The 22,754-nt window shown below is 44.6% G+C and overlaps 1 protein-coding gene across 3 annotated transcripts in view; it reads right to left on the reverse strand.

The window, feature by feature from the left end:
• Positions 1-22,754, reverse strand: part of orc4 (origin recognition complex, subunit 4) — a 104,642-nt gene that overhangs the window by 50,457 nt on the left and 31,431 nt on the right. For 2 of the 3 annotated variants that reach the window (XM_038789972.1, XM_038789973.1), the window contains one exon: positions 3,097-3,172. In XM_038789972.1, the coding sequence (XP_038645900.1) occupies positions 3,097-3,172 (76 nt within the window). Of the gene's footprint in view, positions 1-3,096; positions 3,173-18,895; positions 19,109-22,754 lie in introns of all 3 variants that reach the window. The other variant, XM_038789975.1, reaches the window with a different exon arrangement.

A 22,754-nucleotide genomic window follows, 5' to 3' on the forward strand; every position in this document is an offset into this window, starting at 1 on the left:
CTTTACTGGGATAGGTGCAGCCAGACCAATCATAAAATTTACAGTGCAGAAGGAGGCCATTCGGCCCATCGAGCCTGCACCGGCCCTTAGAAAGAGTCACCTTCCCTCCTTCCGACTCCCTCAAAGGACTATCAGCCTGAGGCTTCTTTGACAAAATTTTCAACATAATTCCGCCAGCAATTCTTTCCACAGTTTGGCAGGCCAGGTTTGACCACAAAAATCTCCCGAATACTGGGTAAAAAGGATTGGAAAAAAAACAAGACTCTGGCAGGAGCTACCTTTTGTGCGACTTGCTCTCGCATGGCATCACCGGAAACTGCGTTGAGCACATCTAACTCCCAAATCATCCTGTTGTTGCTCATCCCCAGAAGTGTTAGGCTCTCCATTTCCTGCATTTTGTCCAAATCACAAGTAAATACCAGTTCAGAGATGAATACCGCCTCCAAGGGATCCCTGATGCACCAAGGCATGAAGCAGTCATGCATTATATTTACCAACTCTGGCTTTAAGCCTTAAAATGTAGAATGAATCTGTTCCAACATATATTTCTGGAGAAATTAGTGGTCCTCCTTGTACAGGTTGGGAGATATATAGCATTTTGACTTGGAAGGTCTCCAGAACAGACTTTTTATATTCTTCTAACTAGATGAAAGGATTGTGCAGCTTTCCCCCCCACCTAGACCAGCTTTAACAACCTCCCAGGTGCGCTGGCCTTTTGGAATATGCCACCTCCTTTCTGTATATGTTATACAAATGCTGTATCAGCTTCTATCTGCACTCAATCATATTGCTGGCTGTTAACACATCCTTTTAGCTCCAATATGTCTTATGTTCTACCTCTATTCCTGATCACAAGTTCATCTGTGCCACTCATTATTCATAGTCACCTCTTGATTACCTCCCATCCTGCGATGTGCTTTTCACCCTCTCATGTAGAAATTGGATTAGAGTTTCAGTGTCCTTTATGAAATGAATTTGACTGCACCTCAATAATCCTGATGGGTAAAAGTCTTTCATGAAATTGCCGGAAATTTGTGGGGGGAATAGAGGAAACACCAATAGATCTGGGAGAAATCATGGAGAGCATCAGCTCCATGTAGGCGGGGAAGGCACCGGGACCCAACGGACTTCTATAAAAAAATTTGCGCCAGTCCTGGCCCCACACCCAATGGACATGTTCGCGGACTCGCTGGCAAGGGGCACTTTGCCCCCCCCCCACCCACGCTAGGGCAGGCCACAATTTCACTGATACCCAAAAAAGATAAAGACCCGACAGAACATGCATCATATAGACCTATTTCACTGTTGAATGTGGGTGAATGTAGCCCTCCGGGCCCTGGCTACAGCAGCACTCCCATCCCCCTCAACAAGATACACAAGGAGCCCAGTGGTAGCGGCCACACTGAGAACATGGGCCCAATTGAGACAACACTTCAGGCTAAGTAAGATGTCCCCCATGGCCCCCATCTGCAGCAATCACAAATTCCCCCCAGCCATACACCTTCAAAAGATGGAGGCAGGACGGGGCACACTGATGGTCAGGGACTTTTATGGAGGGCACAGACTAGCGACACTAGACGAACTGACGAGGAAGTGGAAACTACAAAAGGACAGGAAATGAGACATCTACAAATAAAGCACTTCCTACACAAAGAGACAGTAGGGTACCCAGAGCCCCAGAAACCACACTTTTAGAGGACCGGGGGGGGGGGGGGGGGGGGGAAATCGGACACCACTGGGTGAGACCAGACAAAAGTGGGAGGATGAGCTGGGGACAGAGGTACGGTGGGGTCTCTGGAGCGAAGCTCTGAGCAGGGTTAACTCCACCTCCTCCTGCGTAAGGTTAAGCCTAATGCAGCTCAAAGTGGTGCACAAAGCGCACCTGACCAGAACCCAAATGAGCAGGTTCTTCCCGGAGGTGGAAGAGAAATGTGAGCTGTGCCCGAGGGGCCCGGCCAACCACATGGTTTTGGGATTGCCCCAAGCTTGCTGGGTTCTGGACAGCCTTCTATGAGGCAATGTTCAAGGTTGTGGGGGTGAGGGTGAAGCCATGCCAATAGTGGCAAACTTCAGGGTATCGGAGCAGCCAGAACTACACATGGTGAAGGGGCCAATGCCCTAGCTTTCGCTTCCCTAATCACATGCCGGAGAATCCTGCTTGGCTGGTGATTTAGCAGCACCACCCACAGCTGCAGACTGGCTCGCTGACCTTTTGCAATTTCTCCACCTGGATAAGATCAAGTATGCCATCTGAGGGTCAGAGGAAGGCTTCCTGAATACATGGGGGGAGTTTGTTGGCCTGTTCCAAAACCTGTTCGAGACCAGCAACGAGGAGTGTTAAGAATAAAAAACCAAGGTAGATGAGGAACCAAAGGACTGACCAACCCGGGTGAGGAAAATGTGATGCACATATACAATTGTTTGTAAATATGAAAAATGCCAATAAAAAGATTTTTCTAACTGATACTGAGATCACAATGACAACATCGCAGAGAAACAGTATGCTGCCTTAAAGTTTGATTTTGTTATCTTATGTTTCAGTGCCGTTGTTAACTGGAGATAAATCATTTTTGCTCTTATGTTTGTCCCCAAGAAACAAATTTTCTTTCTTTGGAGTTGCAGCTTCAATGCAAAAAATACAATCTAAATAAAACAAAACTGGTGGATGGAACAGATATCCTTTTTTCTCTTGCTATCCCCCCACATTAAAAAAAGCTGCACTCCATGAAAGCCTGGGTTCCAGCAATTTATTCCACATCCAAATGCTTTGGGATGATGTAAGTAAGGAAGAACTCGAGTGCCAATCACGTTGATTCAATACATTGGGGGTAATTTTTAATTTATGTGTAAAACCAGTCTCGAAACTGCTCAATTTGTTTTTTATTAACTGCAACAGAAAAGAAAAATGGTTTCGATTCTGCACTGCACCCAGCCTGCAATGCCGGTTTATGTGCCAGTGATAAATTGAAAGTTAAATTCAATCATCTCTTTCCCCTCAAATCTGCAGTTCTCTCCAGTGCAAGTAAACTAACAGCTTCAGTATTTGCACAAACATCTATGTTGGAGAATCTCACTGTTCTAGAGAAAGTGACTTACCATTTAAGTGCACTTGCAAAAGATTCTCCTTAACTTGTTTCATTTCTGTAAGTTCCTTCAACACACTCTTCAGCAGCTAAGAAAACAAGATAAGAACATTTCAGAATGCAACCTTCAAGTTGGTCAAAAAGCAGCTTCTTTTTGTGACCTTAACCACTGAAAAATACGGAAAGAGTCGGAGATGGTCAAATTGACGAATTTGTGCCTGGTTCCAACAGATATGATTGTTTTAGTACTGGTACAGTTTACACTTCTGGTGTTTATCTCTGACTTACCAATATTGATTTATCAATGTTTTTGCAAAAGTAAAGAATAATAAATGACTATGGATAAATTATTCCAACTTCATACGAAAGTTTCACTTGGCATTTATGCTGAGATCCAAACCTAACTTCAGTGAACATTTTTTAATCAAAATACCAAATACATAAAATAACTTTTAATTTTGAAAAATGACAGATGGAAAGATTTGCATTTATATAGAATCTTTCGCAACCTCAGAACGTTCCACAGCATTTCACAGTCACAGATCGACTCTTGGCAGTGTAGGGGCTGTTATAATACAAAAGCTTTGGTGGCAATTGTTTCTGGATGCTTTGGCACGAAACAGCCTCAGAGGTGGATAAGGTGAGGTCTTAAATTGAAACACCAGTTTAACCCACATTTAGCGTAAGATGCCATTTTGGTGAACAAAGAACAGTACAGCACAGGAACAGACCCTTTGGCCCACCAAGCCTGCGCCAATCCAGATCCTTATTTAGACCGACTACTTATTGCCCAAATGATCTGTACCCCTTCTTTCCCCACCCTTTCATGTGTCAAAATACATCTGAAATGTTGCTATCCTGCCTGCCTCCACCACCCCCACTGACAACACGTTCCAGGCACCCACCATTCTCGGCATGAAAAATTTCCCCCGCACATCTTCCCTGAACTTTCCCCCTCTCACCTTGAACCTGTGCCCCCCTCGTAATGGAGTCTTCCACCCTGGGAAAAAGCTTCTGACTATTCACCCTGTCTGTACCTCTTGTAATTTTGTTGACCTCAATCAGTCTCCCCTCAGCCTCCGTCTTCCCAACGAGTTTATTCTTTTCATAGCTGACACTCCCCAGGCCAGGCAACATCCTAGTAAACCTTCTTTGAACTCTCTCCAAAACATTCGCGCCCTTCTGGTAGTGTAGCGTCCAGAATTGCACGCAATATTCCAAATGTGGCATAACTAGAGTTTTATACAACTGTAACATGACCTGCCAGCTCCTGTACTCAATGCCCCAGCCGATGAAGACAAGCATGCTGTATACCTCCTTGACCACCTCCATGGGGGTGCTGGGCCCGCCTGTCACCAACCCCTCATCCATGTAGTGTGGTGCGAGATTACTACTGCTGGGGACTGTACCCCTCCAAGCTTGGGGATGAAACAGTTCCTCGATGGACTGGACATGCCAGTCGTGGTGGTGGTGGGGAAGGGGGGGAGAGAGAGAGAGAGAGAGAGAGAGAGAGGAGAGAGAGAGAGAGAGAGAGAGAGAGAGAGAGGAGAGAGAGAGAGAGAGAGAGAGAGAGAGGAGGAGGAGGAGAGAACAGAAGATGGGGCCTGGGAGCACCGCGCAAACTAGGGCAGCACGGTAGTACAGTGGGTGGCACAGTTATTTCACAGCTCCAGGGTCCCAGATTCGATTCCCTGCTTGGGTCACTGTCTGTGCGGAGTCTGCATGTTATCCCCATGTCTGCCTGGGTTCCTCCGGGTGCTCCGGTTTCCTCCCACATCCAAAGATGTGCAGGTTAGGTGGATTGGCAATTCTAAATCACCCTTAGTGTCCAAAAACGTTAAGTGGGGTTACTGGGTTATGGGGAAGTGTGGCTTTAAGTAGGGTGCTCTTTCCAAGGGCCGGTGCAGACTTGATGGGCTGAATGGCCTCCTTCTACACTGTAAATTATATGATTCTATGAAGTGGGAGAAATCATGGAGAGTATAAACTCCATGCAGCAGGGGAATGCGCCAGGACCGGATGGGTCTACAAACAATCCGCAACAGCACTGGCCCCACACCTGCGGGAGATGTTCACAGGCACACTGGCGAGGGGCACACTGCCACCTACGCTAGCACAAGCCTCAATCTCGCTAATACCCAAGAAAGACAAAGACCCGACTGGATGCGGTTCATACTGACCCATCTCGCCACTAAATGTAGACGCCAACAAATTGGCGAAGATCCTCGCCAAAAGGCTAGAAGACTGCATACCAGAGGATCAAACGGGCTTTGTCAAAGGTAGACAGCTAACATCGAACATCAGGCGCTGCTGAATGTGATCATGACCCCATCAGGGGACACAGCACCTGAGGTGATCGTCTCTCTAGACGCAGAAAAGGCCTTTGACATAGTCGAGTGGAAGTACCTCATAGAGGTACTGGAGCGGTTCGGGCACGGGACAGGATTCTCCTCATGGGTGAAGTTCCTGTACAACGCTCCAATGAAGAGTGTATGGACCAACAACACCAGCTCCCGGTACTTCCAGCTGCACAGGGGCAGCAGGCAGGGATGCTCGCTGTCCCCACTGCTGTTCACCCTAGCAATTGGTGATCGCTCTCAGAACAGCAAAGAACTGGAAGGGGATCCAAAGAGAAGGTAGAGAGCACAGAGTCTCGCTCTATGCGGATGACCTCCTCCTCTACATCTTGGACCCACAAATCAGCATGGAAGGAATCATCAGCCTCCTGAAAGAGGGTGCAAATTCAACTCGGGCAAAACCGAGATTTTCCCAGTGAACCTGCAAGGGGGAAGGGCAGCACTGGTGGCAACACAGTTTAAACAAGTCCGACACAAATTCCACCACCTTTTTCCATGCTGGTGTCCAGTTTCCTGGTTTTGACATTTCAATCCCATCTTCCCGATCCTTTTGCACCCATTGTGATGCAAGGGTTAATTCGATGCCAACATCTCTGGTCCCCCATTCATTTAGTCTAAGGGTAGCCTTTATTTTAAATCCCAGCTAATTAAAAAGTATTTAAAAAGTTAAAGACTGGAATTAATACTTTTATCAAGTATGTTCCATGTCAAAACCTTAAATTTACACACAATAATTTTCAGAAAATAGGAGGTTAAACTATCCTGCAGCAATTACAATGAAATAAAACACTGTAATTTTTACTGGCCTATGACCATCAATTCCAAAGAATCTTTCACCAGCTATGGACTAGAATGCTCCCTCTTCAATAAATGCTACAATTCCGTTGCATAAGTTTAATGTCAATGTGAATAATGTATGAACTCATTCTGCATCATATATATTTCATAGAATTTACAGTGCAGAAGGAGGCCATTCGGCCCTTGAAAGAGCACCTTACCTGAGCCCACACCTCCACCCTATTCCTGTAACCCAGCAACCCCACCTAACTTGTTGGACACGACAGAGCAATTTAGCATGGCCAATGAACCTAACCCACACATCGTTCGACTGTGGGAGGAAACCGGAGCACCTGGAAAAAATCCACGCAGGCACAGGGAGAACGTGCAGACTCTGGATTGGATTGGATTGGATTTGTTTATTGTCACGTGTACCGAGGTACAGTGAAAAGTATTTTTCTGCAAGCAGCTCAACAGATCATTCAGTACATGGGAAGAAAAGGGAATTAAACAGAATTCAAGAAAATACATGAGAATACATAATAGGGCAACACCATACATACAATGTAACTACATAAGCATTGGCATCAGATGAAGCATACATGGGTGTAGTGTTAATGAGATCAGTCCATAAGAGGGTCATTTAGGAGTCTGGTGACAGTGGGGAAGAAGCTGTTTTTGAGTCTGTTCGTGCATGTTCTCAGACTTCTGTATCTCCTGCCCGATGGAAGAAGTTGGAAAAGTGAGTAAGCCGTGTGGGAGGGATCCTTGATTATGCTGCCTGCTTTCCCCCGGCAGCGGGAGGTGTAAATGGAATCAATGGATGGGAGGCAGGTTCGTGTGATGGACTGGGCGGTATTCACGACTCTCTGAAGTTCCTTGCGGTCCTGGGCCGAGCAGTTGCCGTACCAGGCTGTGATGCAGCCCGATAGGATGCTCTCTATAGTGCATCTGTAAAAGTTGGTAAGGGTTAATGTGGACATGCCGAATTTCCTTAGTTTCCTGAGGAAGTATAGGCGCTATTGTGCTTTCTTGGTGATAGCGTCGACATGAGTGGACCAGGATAGATTTTTGGTGATGTGCACCCCATGGAATTTGAAACTGCTCACCATCTCTACCTCGGCTCCGTTGATGCTGACAGGGGTGTGTACAGTACTTTGCTTCCTGAAGTCGATGACCAGCTCTTTAGTTTTGCTGGCATTGAGGGAGAGATTGTTGTCGTTACACCACTCCGCTAGGTTCTCTATCTCCCTCCTGTATTCGGACTTGTCGTTATTCGAGATCCGGCCCACTATGGTCATATCGTCAGCAAACTTGTAGATGGAGTTGGAACCAAGTTTTGCCATGCAGTCGTGTGTGTACAGGGAGTAGGGCTAAGTACGCAGCCTTGCGGGGCACCGGTATTGAGGACTATTGTGGAGGAGGTTTTGGTGTTCATTCTTACTGACTGTGGTCTGTTGGTCAGAAAGTCAAGGATCCAGTTGCAGAGTGGAGAGCCAAGTCCTAGGTTTTGGAGCTTTGATATGAGCTTGGCTGGGATTATGGTTTGAAGGCGGAGCTGTAGTCAATAAATAGGAGTCTGATGTAGGAGTCCTTGTTTTCGAGATGCTCTAGGGATGAGTGTAGGGCCAGGGAAATGGCATCTGATGTGGACCGGTTGCGACGGTATGCGAATTGAAGTGGGTCAAGGCGTTCCGGGAGTATGGAGGTGATGCGCTTCATGATCAGCCTCTCGAAGCACTTCATTACAACTGACGTCAGGGCCACCGGGCGGTAGTCATTGAGGCACGTTGCCTGGTTCTTCTTTGGTACCGGTATGATGGTGGTCTTCTTGAAGCAGGTGGGGACCTCGGAGTGGAGTAGGGATAGGTTAAAGATGTCTGTGAAAACCTCTGCCAGCTGGTATGCGCAGGCTCTGAGTGCTCGACCAGGGATCCCGTCCGGGCCCATCGCCTTCCGTGGGTTCACTTTCAGGAAGGCCGATCTGACTTCGGAAACTGTGATGGTGGGTATGGGTGAATTATGGGTTGCTGGGGCACTCGATAGCGGATTGTTGGTTACCTGCTCAAACCGAGCATAGAATGCATTAAGTTCATCGGGGAGGGGTGCGCTGCTGCCAGGGATACTGCTCGGCTTCGCTTTGTAGCCCGTTATGTTGTTTAGTCCTTGCCACAACCGCCGAGAGTCTGTCTGTGACTCTAGCTTAGTTTGATATTCTCTCTTGGCATCTCGGATGGCTTTGCGGAGGTCGTACCTGGATTTCTTGTACAGGACAGGGTCGTCTGCCTTGAACGCCTCAGATCTGTCCTTCAGTAGGGAGTCAATCTTGCGGTTGAGCCATGGTTTCCAGTTGGGGAACATACGTACTGCTTTCTTTGGCACGCAGTCGTCCACACATTTGCTGATGAAGTCTGTGACGGTGGTGACATACTCATTTAAGTTAGTCGCTGAGTTCTTAAATATGGACCAGTCCACTGTCTCCAAGCAGTCACGTAAGAGCTCTTCTGTCTCCTCGGACCAGCACTGCACAACCTTCTTAGCTGGATTCTCCCGCTTGAGTTTCTGCTTGTAAGCCGGGAGAAGGAGCACAGTCTTACGGTCTGATTTCCCAAAGTGCGGTCGGGGATGGAACGGTAGGCGCCCTTGATTTTTGAGTAGCAGTGGTCAAGTGTTGTCGCCCCTGGTGGGACAGGAGATGTGCTGGTGGAATTTTGGCAGTACACTCTTGAGGTTGGCTTTGTTGAAGTCTCCGGTCACAATGAACAAGGCCCCCGGGTGTACTGTTTCATAGTTGTTTATGACTGTGTACAGTTCATCCAGCGCCTTCCTCACTTCTGCCTGGGGTGGGATGTAGACCGCTGTGATAATGGCTGAAGTGAACTCATGTGGAAGATAGTATGGGCGGCACTTTACGGTCAAGTATTCCAGGTCTGGGGAGCAGTAGGTCGCCAGGGTCACCACATCCAAGCACCAGGAGGAGTTGATGAGGAGGCAAACCCCTCCACCCTTCGCTTTGCCTGAAGATGCCGTGTGGTCCGCCCGGTGAATAGAGAAGCCTTCAGGTTATATGGCACAGTCCGGTGAGGCGGGGGTGAGCCATGTCTCTGTAAAACAGAGCACACAGCAGTCTCTTACTTCCATCTGAGAGGTAAGTCTGGCGTTAAGTTCGTCCAGCTTGTTTTCAATCGCTTGGACGTTTGCCAGGAGTATGCTGGGGAGAGGGGTCTTGAAACCGCGTTCCTTCAGTCTAACCTGCAGACCGCTGCACAGACAGTGACCCAAAGCAGGGAATCAAACCCGGGTTCCTGGTGCTGTGAAGCAACAGTGCTAACCACTGTGCTACCGTGCCGCCCTTATTAAGATTTATTTATTTCAATCATCTGCAATCAAAAGGAATTTTAAAAGGTTTTTGGGTTTGAAAAGCAGACAAAACTTAAACAGCAAATCACAGCTTTGTAATTAGTGATCCAACTGAACACCACCGTTGCTTTGAAACACAAGCATCGTGAACAAAAGGATCATTCCAATCATTAAAGTGCATTTTTCAAACTCGTTCATGATCATCACTCTGAATGTCCTAACGTTTTGGTCACTATCACTCAGTCTGATGGGAATATTTATGCAATTGTTATGTAATGAGAAGTTCTTCCCAACAACAACTCAAAATTATTTACACAAATTTGTATCCTCTGCCAGAGGTGTCCTGAATATTTATTTATTTTCTTAAAGGTATGGGTCCCCTTTGACTTCGCTATCTCCATAATATACACCAGGTCTCAGCCAATTAAGCAAAGTATCACATACGTCTTCTTAACCCAGCTGCCTTCAGGGACCTGTGGACATGCACCTGAAGGTCCTCTGTTTCTCTACGTTTCACAGTATCTTACCATTTATTGTGTCTTGTTTGTCTTCCCAAAACATTACCTCACTTTTGAAATGAAAAATGAAATGAAAATCACTTATCGTCACAAGAAGGCTTCAATGAAATTACTGTGAAAAGCCCCTAATCACCACATTCCGGCGCCTGTTCGGGGAGGGTGGTACGGGAATTGAACCGTGCTGCTGGCCCGCCTTGGTCTGCTTTAAAAGCCAGCGATTTAGCCCAATGTGCTAAACCAGCCTTCTCAGACTGAATTTCATTTGCCACTGTTCTGCCACCTAACCAGTTCATGGATATCTTCTTGCAACTTTCCTCCTCACAACCAACCACACAGCTAATTTTTGTATCATCTGAAAATGTACATTTGGAGTCTAATTCATGTACACGTGCCATGAACAGCAACAGATGGAGTATTGAGACCAGCAGAACCCCACTGGAATCAGGTTTCTGGTGTTGCAAATATCTAGTTGCAGACAAAAAAGACATGCTGTCGATGCTCTTCATTTTGATCGAATCAGGACAGACACAAGAATGCCAAATTTCAAAAGGGGACATTAATTAATATGGAATGAGAAATGGGGTGCTGATTGGTTGAAAATTTGGCTCCAACTGATCGAGATATTGTCAGTATTTAGCACTTAGGGCAATGGGGATCAAAGGATATGGGGGAAAGTGAGATTAGGTTGGATGATCAGCCCTGGTCATAATGAATGGTGGAGCGGGCTTCAAGGGCTGAATGGCCTCCTCCTGCTCCTATTTATTCTATGTTTCCATGGCAAATGCACAAGCTGACGAAAAGCTTCGGCAGCATGGCTTTACTTACTTTTGTACTACCAAGTGACTATTTGAACATCTCGTTCATGGTTCATGTAAGACCATAAGATACAGGAGCTGAATTACGTCATTCAGCCAATCAGGTCTGCTCTGTCATTCCATCATGGCTGATATGTATCTCATCCCCATTCTCCTGCCTTCTCCCTATAACCCCTGATCCCTTATTAATCAAGAACGTATCTATTTCTGTCTTGAAGACACTCAGTGACTTGGCGTCCACAGCCATCTGCTGCAAAGAGTTCCACAGCCTCTGGCTGAAGAAATTCCTCACCTGAGTTTTAAAGGATCGTCCCTTCAGAATGAGGCTGCTCCCTCGGGTTCTAATTTTTCCTACTAGTGGAAACATCCTCTCCACGTCCACACTATCTAGGCCTCGCAATATCCTGTAAGTTTCAAGAAGATCTCCCCATATCCTTCGAAACTCCAACGAGTACAGACCCAGAGTCCTCAATCGCTCCTCATACGACAAGCTCTGCATTCCAGGGATCATTCTTGTGAACCTCCTCTGGACCCTTTCCGAGGCTGGCACATCATTTCTCAGATACGGGGCCCAAAACTGCTCACAATAGTCCAAATGGGGTCTTACCAGAGCCTTGTATAGCCTCAGAAGTGCATCCCTGGTCTTGTATTCTAGCCCTCTAGACATGAATGCTAACATTGCATTTGCCTTCCCATGTTAGCCTTAAGAGAATCTTGAACTCGGACTCCCATGTCCCTTTGTGTATCTGATTTCCTGAGCCTTTTCCTACTTCGAAAATAGTCTATGCCGCCATTCTTCGTAACAAAGTACACAACCTCACATTTTTCTACATTGTATTCCATCTGCCACTTCTTTGCCCAGTCTCCGAACCTATCCTATCCCTCTGCAGCCCGCCTACTTCCTCAATACTACCTGTCCCTCTACAGATCTTTGTATCATCTGCAAACCTAGCATCAGGACTCTCAGTTCCTTTTTCCAGATCGTGAATGTATATTGTGAAAAGTTGCGGTCCCAACACCAACCCCGAGGCATTAGTCACCAGCTGCCATCCTGAAAGACTCCTTTATCTCCGCTCTGCCTTCTGCCAGGATCACACCCTTAACACCATGCGCTTTTAACTTATTTAACAGCCTCCTATACAGCTCCTTGTCAAAGGGCTTGTAATAATCATAATCTTTATTGCCACAAGTAGGCTTACGTTAACACTGCAATTAAGTTACTGCGATAAGCCCCTCGTCGGCACATTCTGGCGCCTGTTCGGGTACACGGAGGGAGATTTCAGAATGTCCAAATTACCCAACAGCACATCTTTCGGGACTTGTGGGAGGAAACCGGAGCAGACGGAGGAAACCCACGCAGACACAGGGAGAATGCGCAGACTCCACAGACAGTAACCCAAGCCAGCAATCGAACCTGGGACCCTAGTGCTGTGAAGCAAAAGTGCTAACCACTGTGCTACCGTGCTGCCCATATTTTGGAAATCTATATAGATCACATCCAACGGTTCTCCTTTGTCTAACTTTCTTGTTGCCTTCACAAAGAATTCTAACAGATTTTTCAGATTATGACCTCCTCTTGACAAAGCAGTGCTGACTCAGTCCTAATTTATCCAACTAAAGAAAAAGTAAAAAATACCAAGTGCAGGAACGATGTGCCATTTCTTTGGAACTGTAGAGGTAGGAATGTGATTGGTTTTGTTCTGTTGAAAAAATGGAGTAGGGGCAGGACAGGTGCAGAATGAGTACTCGCCTATTTCATCTTTAATAATGGACTCTAAAATCTTACCGATGACCGAAGCCAGGCTAACCGGCCTATAATTTCCCATCTTCTGCCTCCCTCTCTTCTTAAACACAGGTGTCACATTAGCCATTTTTTCAGACCTCTGGGACCTTTCCTGCCTCCAGTGATTCCTGAAAAATCACCAATGCCTCCACAATATCGTCAGCTATCTCCTTGAGAACCCTGGGGTGCAGTGCATCCGGTCCAGGTGATTTATCCACCTTCAGACCTTCACAGAATCTTCTTCCTTAGTGATGGCCACTGGGCAGCACAGTGGGTAGCACTGTTGCTTAACAGCTCAGAGACCCAGGTTCGATTCCCGGTTTGGGTCACTGTCTGTGTGGAGGCTACACATTCTCCTGTATCTGCGTTGGTTTCCTCTGGGTGATCCGGTTTCCTCCCACAAGTCCCGAAACATGTGCTGTTATGTAATTTGGACATTCTGAATTCTCCCTCTGTGTACCGGAACAGGCGGCGGAATATGGCGACTAGGGGCTTTTCACAGTAACTTCATTGCAACGTGAATGTAAGCCTACTTGAGACAATAAAGATTATTATTTTTATTATTATTACACTCACCTCTGCCCCCCCCCCCCCCCCTCCCCCCCCCCCCCCCTCTCCCCCCCCCCCCCCCCCCCCCTCCCCCCCGAGTCTCCTGGAGCTCTGGCACACCACTGGTGTCTTCCACCGTGATGACTGATGCAAAGTAACTATTCAGTTCCTCTGCCATTTCTTTGTTTCCTATTACTACTTCTAAAGCCTAATTTTCCAGTGGTCTATTCTTGCCTCTCTTATCTTTAATATATTGAAAAAAAAACTGTGGTTATCTTTTATATTATTATCTATCTTACACTCATATTTCATCTTCTCCCCCCTTATTGTTTTTTTTATTTATATAGATAGAACGATACAGCGCAGTACAGGCCCTTTGGCCCACGATATTGCACCGACATGGGAAGTCAAAAACTAAAGGCCATCTAACCTACACGATGCCATTATCATCCATATGCTTATCCAATAAACTTTTAAATGCCCTCAATGTTGGCGAGTTCACTACTGTTGCAGGTAGGGTATTCCACGGCCTCACCACTCTTTGCGTAAAAAAAACCTACCTCTGACCTCTGTCCTATATCTATTACCCCTGAATTTAATGCTATGTCCCCTCGTGCTAGCCACCTCCATCCGCGGGAGAAGGCTCTCACTGTCCACCCTATCTAACCCTCTGATCATTTTGTATGCCTCTATTAAGTCACCTCTTAACCTTCTTCTCTCTAACGAAAACAACCTCAAGTCCATCAGCCTTTCCTCATAAGATTTTCCCTCCATACCAGGCAACATCCTGGTAAATCTCCTCTGCACCCGTTCCAAAGCTTCCACGTCCTTCCTATAATGAGGCGACCAGAACTGTACGCAATACTCCAAATGCGGCCGTACCAGAGTTTTGTACAGCTGTAACATGACCTCATGGCTCCGGAACTCAATCCCTCTACCAATAAAGGCCAACACACCATAGGCCTTCTTCACAACCCTATCAACCTGGGTGGCAACTTTCAGGGATCCATGTACATGGACACCGAGATCCCTCTGCACATCCACACTACCAAGAATTTTACCATTAGCCAAATATTCCGTATTCCTGTTATTCTTTCCAAAGTGAATCACCTCACACTTCTCCACATTAAACTCCATTTGCCACCTCTCAGCCCAGCTCTGCAGCTTATCTATGTCCTTCTGTAACCTGCAACATCCTTCCGCACTGTCTACAACTCCACCGACTTTAATGTCGTCTGCAAATTTACTCACCCAACCTTCTGCGCCCTCCTCTGGGTCATTTATTTATTTATTTTTAAAAAAAATTTAGATTACCCAATTATTTTTTCCAATTAAAGGGCAATTTAGCGTGGCCAATCCACCTACTCTGCACATTTTTGGGTTGTGGGGGCGAAACCCACGCAGACACAGGGAGAATGTGCAAACTCCACACAGACAGTGACCCAGAGCCGGGATCGAACCTGGGACCTCAGCGCCATGAGGAAGTTGTGCTAACCACTTGGCCACCGTGCTGCCCTCTCTAGGTCATTTATAAAAATGACAAACAGCAACGGCCCCAGAACAGATCCTTGTGGTACGCCACTCGTAACTGAACTCCATTCTGAACATTTCCCATCAACCACCACCCTCTGTCTTCTTTCAACTAGCCAATTTCTGATCCACATCTCTAAATCACCCTCAATCCCCAGCCTCCGTATTTTCTGCAATAGCCAACCTTGGGGAACCTTATCAAACGCTTTACTGAAATCCATATACACCACATCAACTGCTCTACCCTCGTCTACCTGTTCAGTCACCTTCTCAAAGAACTCAATAAGGTTTGTGAGGCATGACCCACTCTTCACAAAACCATGCTGACTATCCCTAATCATATTATTCCTATCTAGATGATTATAAATCGTATCTCTTATAATCCTCTCCAAGACTTTACCCACAACAGACGTGAGGCTCACCGGCCTATAGTTACCGGGGTTATCTCTACTCCCTTCTTGAACAAAGAAGTTTGTTTCCAATCCTCTGGCTTCCCACTAATCCTCGCCACCTGTATGTTTTTTTCTTTTGCTTTTCTGCTGTCCCTGATTTCCCTCGTCAGCCACGAATGCCTCGTTCACCCCTTGACACGTTTCCTCCTCCTTGGGATGTATTTCTGTTGTGCCTCCCGAATAGCTCCCCAAAAACCCCTGCCATTGCTGTTCCACTGTCTTCCCTGCTAGGCTCCTTTTCCAATCAACTCTGGCCAGCTCCGCCCCCATGCCTTTGTTGTTACCTTTGTTCAATTGTAACTTCGGATTTTACTTCTGCCTCTCAAACTGTAGGGTAAATTCTATCATATTGTGGTAACTGCCCCCTGAGGGCTCCTTCACCTCAAGTTCCCTCATCGGGTCTGCCTCATTACACATCACCAAATCCAGAATTGCCTGTTCCCTCGTGAGCTTGTCACAAGCTGCTCCAAAAACCATGTCTTAGACATTCCAAGAATTCCTTTTCTTGGGATCCGCAACTGATCTGATTCTCCCAATCCACGTGCATATTGAAGTCCCCAATATTATTGCAATATTGCCTTACTTATGTGTGTTTTCTATCTCCTGATTTATTTTCTGCCCCACATCCTGACTACTGCTAGGGGGCCTGTACACAACTTCCATCAGGGTCTTCTTTCCTTTGAGATTCCTGAACTCTACCCACACAGATTCCTTCCGAACCTATAATTGCTTCTTGCTATCGATTTAATTGAATTCCTTACAGTAGTATATAATTTTCAGTTTTAGAAATATAACCTTTAGGTTATTTGGTGACTCACAAAAAGGTCTGGAGGCTGGTATGGTTGAACATAAAGTGCTTATTGGCAACCCATATCTAGATCCAAGGTACCATCATGCTTGGGTGCTGTCTCCAAGCTGACACATTCCACAATCTATGACACACGCACAGTCTACTATCATGTGACCCTCTACATTATACTGTGGGTGGTCCTGTTCTCCAGTTCCACATTAACCTTTGCTGTGCCCACACCCTTATGCTACAGCTCTATGTTTAAAAGGTTAGAAGAGAGCTATAAAACAGCAGGTTGACTTACTTAGCTCGGAAGCTAGAGACACGACGCCTGTAATCCTTGTAAGAAAAAGGTCAGTCCAGAGAGATGTTTTTGTTTTGGGAGGTAGAGTTAAACCTTTTAAACACATTTGGTAAAACCTGAACAGTTGTAAAACTTTATTTACTTCAAAGAATAAATGGTAAATGAGGGATAATTCACAAAGTTGGGAGAGAACAGCCCAGAGAAGGCTATACCGTCATGGAGATGGGTGGTAGGTTCCCTGGTTTCAATTTTGCTTGGAGATTTTAGTTGCAGTTTTGACCTCATGTGATTTGCAATCAGAAAAGTTAGCCACCGTGCCGCCCCACACGTCTTAATGTGATGTGTCTTAAGAACATTTGGTGGAATAAGGAAATAAACCGGAGTGCATAACTTACACAGTTGTAAGTTATAGCGTTAACTTACCCATACTTGCTTTGATATATTCCATATATCATAAGGTTTGTGCTTTGCTAAACAAGATAAACTATACAAGATAAACTATACAACTATAGAATAGGGGCTGGTTTAGCACAGGGCTAAAGAGCTGGCTTTTAAAGCTGACCAAGGCAGGCCAGCAGCACGGTTCAATTCCCGTACCAACCTCCCCAAACAGGCACCGGAATGTGGCGACGAGGGCTTTTCACAGTAACTTCATTTGAAGCCTACTTGTGACAATAAGCGATTTTTGTTTTTCATTAATCTTGTGGAGTAGTTCGATTGGATGAAATTAGGTATTCGGATTTCTTTTTAAAGTGTTGTGGGCCCTATCTGGATTGTAACACCAGTCACTAACACACTTAATGACCATAACCTTTTGCTTCTTGCCAGAGCCAATTTCACATCCAACGTGCTACTTTTTCTTGGATCCCATGAACTTTTAATTTCCTAACCAGGTTGCCAGGTGGGACTTAAATCCATATAATCTACATCATCATTCTATCTCATCAGGCCTCCTCAAAAAAGAACCACTCAGTTTGCCAAACCTTTCTTTAACAACCATGTTCCACTCCTTGGTTGATCCATGCCGCTCTGAATGACACTAAACCTCAATATTTTTCCAATAATTTGCCCCCTACTAAGGCTCACTTACCTGTAATAACTCAGGCAGTCCCTTTTGCTCTTTTTACAAAGAATGATACAATGTTACTCCAATGCCATACCTAATTCCATAGATAATTAGAAAATGATGTTCAGATCCAACACTTTTTCTCCCTTTAATAACCGGGATATATTTCACAGGTCTGGTGACTTAAGGGCAGGTGAATACAGTGGTTAAGAAGGCAGATGGTATACTTGCCTTTAACAGCTGAGGCATGGAGTTTAAGAGCAGGGAGGTTATGCTGGAACTGTATAAAACATTGGTTAGGCCACAGCTAGAGCACTGTATGCAGTTCTGGAATTCACATTGTAAGCGGGATGTGATGGCACTGGAAAGGGTGCAGAGAACTTTTACCAGGATATTGCCGAGGCTGGAGAGTTTTACTTAGAGTTTTACTTATGAAGAGAGATTGGATAGACCTCGGCTGTTTTCCTTGGAGTAGAAGAGACTGAGGAGGGACATGATTGAGAGGTATAAAATTATGAGGGGCTGAGATAGAGTAGACAGGAAGAAACCTTTACCATTGGTGGAGGGATCAATGACCAGAGGGCATTCATTTAAGGTAAAGGGCAGGAGGGTTAGAGGGGATGCAAGAAAAAAGCATTTTCACCCAGAGGGTGGTGGGAGTCTGGCACTCACTGCCTGAAAAAGAGTGTTGGAGGCAGAGACCCTCATAACATTTAAGAAATATTAAGAAGTCGATGTCATGGCATGCATGGCAATGGACCAAGTGCTAGAAAATGGGATTGGAATAGTTAGGCAAATATGATGGGCAGAAGGACATTTTCTGTGCTGTAGACTTCAATGACTCGATGGAACAGACAAATAAATGCATTGCTCCCAAAATTAGTATCCTGCATTTTTTGGGAAAATTTCAGTGTTATTACTTTGGGTCTCCACTCTACAAAGCATGCTACATATGTGGAAGCATTTCTGAACACCCGTATAACTTACCTTCACCAGTTTGAGCATGCACCCTCTTGCTCGACTACTATTTTAATTATTATTGCAAATCTCAAATCTACAAATAATTTTTCTTTTCATTCCCTGAACTTCCTACAGGGCATTAACGTCTCCCATGGTCAGAACCGGACACAAGGTTTAGTCTAACCAAAGCACTTTAGAGTAGTGAGCAGAATGTTTCCAGCAGGAACTCCACTGTTTCAGCTACTGTATGGCATTTATTAATTCATACACTTTGTTAATTGCTTTAAGTGATCAGATACATTTCGTGAAGTCAGTTAACATGCTGATTGAAGTCTACTAAAATTCCTGGATCTCTTCTCACTTCACCCGTACCCATTTCAACTTTCTTTCTTTGCATAACACTGTCACTCAAATTAAATGTCACTTTTCACTGTCCTAACTGCAGAGTAAAGCGTTAACTCTAATTATGGCTACTTGGCATGTGCGTTAGGAGTTATGTCACAGTAAGCATGGAAGTAACACCACTACCTATAGAAGGAGGAATTTTCTACCTGAAGAGAAGTAGGGAAATCCTCGAATATTTCCTCAAAACCAGCAATATTTTGAAGAATGTTCTTGCTTCTTTTCCTTGTTCAGGTATTGAATGCTTCTCTTGTTGTCACAGCAGCAGTGAATGACACAGCTGTAATGTTCTTCATAGGTGCTGGAAATGCTTTGTTTTGCAAGGTAGTCATTTGACCTTTCCCCAATGCGTAACAAAGGAGCTGATGAAAAGGGAAAATTTCAGTTGATAATCTTCCTTTTCAAGAACATCTGACCATTAAGTCCTGGAGGGCTCTCTCTTGAAACTATTTTTATCAGTTTCTTCATGATACGTCTTCACTACCTTTACATTCAAGTGTCACAGCCCAGGAGCCAGCTGTTGTGAGAAGCCCCTATTCCACTCCATTGTATTTGCCTTCCAAGGAGATAAAGTCCTCCAAAACTGTTGGGAATCATGCCTTTGGTTTTGGGCAGGGTGGATGAGTTGGATGGAAAGGTAAATAGTGTATGAGATTCACAGTTTGTGACAATAATGAAATTGGGGCGGTGATGTAGAATAAAGGGTTAACTCTAATAATAGCTACTGAGCATTTGCATCAGGAGCTATGCTATAATGATGTCACTCACTTAAAATATGATGATGTGGCGATGCCAGCGTTGGACTGAGGTAAGCACTGTAAGAAGTCTTACAACACCAGGTTAAAGTCCAACAGGTTTGTTTAAAACACGAGCTTTCGGAGCACTGCTCCTTCACCTGAGGAAGGAGCAGCGCTCCGAAAGCTCGTGTTTGAAACAAACCTGTTGGACTTTACCCTGGTGCTGTAAGACTTCTTACAGTGCTTAAAATATGATGACTGAGAAGCATCTTGGAATAGCTTCATCTATGCCTTGGTCTGCCTTAACGTTTCTAAAATAGCTGGTGTGTAAATAAATGTGTTTTCAACAAAAGATCATTGCCTCCAGGAAGATCTCTTCTAAAGTAAGAAGTTAACAATTCCCGAGATAAAGCCATCTTAACAGACTAACCACGTACACATTTTAATCCTGATGTGGAGATGCCGGCGTTGGACTGGGGTGAGCACAGTAAGAAGTCTTACAACACCAGGTTAAAGTCCAACAGGTTTGTTTCAAACACGAGCTTTCGGAGCACGGCTCCTTCTTCACCTGAAGAAGGAGCCGTGCTCCGAAAGCTCGTGTTTGAAACAAACCTGTTGGACTTTAACCTGGTGTTGTAAGACTTCTTACATTTTAATCCAATCATGCTCGAAATCCTTGGCTGCAATTGAACTAACTGCCTCCTTAGATTTAACAGTTTTCACCAGGCACTCAACCCACTCCACTCACCCAGCAGTTTGGGCATTTGCAAATTTGATCAGTTTGCATTGTGCTGCGTAATCCAGGTCGTTGATATACATTATGTACGGGGCAGCATGGTAGCACAGTGGTTAGCACAATTTCTTCACAGCTCCAGGATCCCAGGTTCGATTCCCGGCTTGGGTCACTGTCTGTGCGGAGTCTGCACGTTCTCCCAGTGTCTGTGTGAGTTTCCTCCGGGTGCTCCGGTTTCCTCCCACAGTCCAAAGATGTGCAGGTTAGGTGGATTGGCCATGCTAAATTGCCCTTAGTGTTGGGTGGAGTTACTGGGTTATGGGGATAGGGTGGAGGTGTGGGCTTGGGTAGGGTGCTCTTTCCAAGAGCCGGTGCAGACTCGATGAGATGAATAGCCTCCTTCTGCACTGTAAATTCTGTGTATCTATGATTAGAAACAGCAAGGGTTCGATTTCTGTTATCTATGACAGTCCATGTTGAATTTTGTTCCATTCCCTATCAAGTATTTTTTCCTTATTACCATCTCAGGCTTTATTTCAAATTACAATGGTTTCCACTTGGGAGTATTATTCTTTTCGCAGTCTACTTGAATGGGATACTTCCCCTTATAAAACCAAGGAAGGTTGACTTAGCTTACTTGAAGATTTGAAATATTGGATAATGTTATGGGAGAAGTGTTTTCAGAACCCCAAAATGTATCATGGAATCCAACCAACCCCCCCCCCCCCCTTTAATGGATTGTTGCTTTCGAAGCACATGGCTTGTTCCCTAGGTGTGGTATTACAATTATGGACACGTGGTTTTTAAAACAAAACAATGTTTATTCCATGAACTCAACGTAACCTTTTAAAATAAACATTGGATCTCTTAACACCCCTTACTTCAAAGATAACCCCAAAAATAATACAACACTACCCAATCCTGCAAACTGTTCTTTTAAATATCCAAAAAACTTCAACCCTTCAAAAATAGGAGCACAACAGGTTACATTCAATATATTTATAGTCTTTGGATTTGAAGAAATCACCAGACCAGCTATTTTCCTTCCAGCTGCTCTCTCAAACTTAAACTAAAAACTTCAAAATGAAATGAAATAAAAATCGCTTATTGTCACGAGTAGACTTCAATTAAGTTACTGTGACAAGCCCCTAGTCGCCACATTCCGGCGCCTGTTCGGGGAGGCTGTGACGGGAATTGAAATGTGCTGCTGGCCTGCTTTCAAAGCCAGCGATTTAGCCCAGTGTGCTAAACAGCCCAGCTCCACCCACACTCTGACATCACTGCATTTCTTAAAGGTACATTGCTTAAACATCCATTTCTTAAAGGCACTCTTACATGACAATAAAATTTCCTTCAAATAAATTGAATTGAAAATCCCAATCATATTAGTTGTTGGCAACTACGAAAGACTTGTTAAAAACAGGCATGGTTATTGTTCCTGTTACACAAACATTTTGAAGGGCAACCAGATGACCTGCCTTTGTATTTATTTTTAAATATGGATAAGGATTAAAAAGTAGTTTGCATATGAAAAGTTAGGAATAAATATTATTCCAATAAACTACAGTAAAAATGCACTTGCACAACCTTTGGCTTCATTATTTGGTTTACTTAAGTAGCTATTTCTTGAAATAGTATTTTAATTTCAAAAAATTATCATCCACCCTCCCCATAATGAGGTCCATCTTGGTGTGATTGTAAAGGGAATATACTTCTAAACTGTTCGAAGGTCCTCAGCTGAAGCACTTGGGCTACTGAGCAAACGCATCTTCCTGATTCTATATTTTTGTTGTGTATTAAGCCAAGGGAAAAAATACTTCATCATAAGAGACACATTACTAGTGTTATATTCACCAGAGTTTCTCCTGCAAAAAGGATGATGTGTGTTCACAATGCAAGGTCCAAATGCTCTTTGTTTAAACTTCGCAAATAATTGTCAACTTCACATGCTTTCCTTTCTCTGCACACATACCAGGGGATGTTATTCAGCAGCATTTGTTCTGCTTTCTAAAAGGCCTCAACCTGGAGAGTCAGACATCCTAGCTAAAGCAAAGGAGGCAAGAAATTGACGGAATTTAAATATTCAGAAATGTCAAATAGAGACAGGGACATATACAGCTGTCTATGATAGGAAAAAAAGAATAAAATTAAATTATGACTTTTGCAGAAATTAAGAGTATTTATATGGTCAATTTTATCACACAAGCCATTAATATGTCTTATTCTATGAATTTAACCTCTTTTGAAGGTCAGCTAGGATTGTAAAGCATTTCACAAGAGCAGAATGATATGCTTAGGAGATTTTAAAAAATACAAGCCAGTTTTATCTGCTGAGTCACTGTCCACTCTAGATATGCAGGGTGCAGACATCTATTACTTTGGAAGCCCAGTGGTAGTATTGAGTAATTTCAAAAATGTAGGTAACTATAATAACCATGTTTTAAAAGCAATCTCAAAGATGTGTAACCACTTCAGCTGTAGCTAAAAACCGTGATCGCCCATGCTCACCATGCTCACTCCCAGTTAACACAAAGCGTG

This window comes from Scyliorhinus canicula, chromosome 2, assembly GCF_902713615.1.
Source record: "Scyliorhinus canicula chromosome 2, sScyCan1.1, whole genome shotgun sequence".
NCBI lineage: Eukaryota > Metazoa > Chordata > Chondrichthyes > Carcharhiniformes > Scyliorhinidae > Scyliorhinus > Scyliorhinus canicula.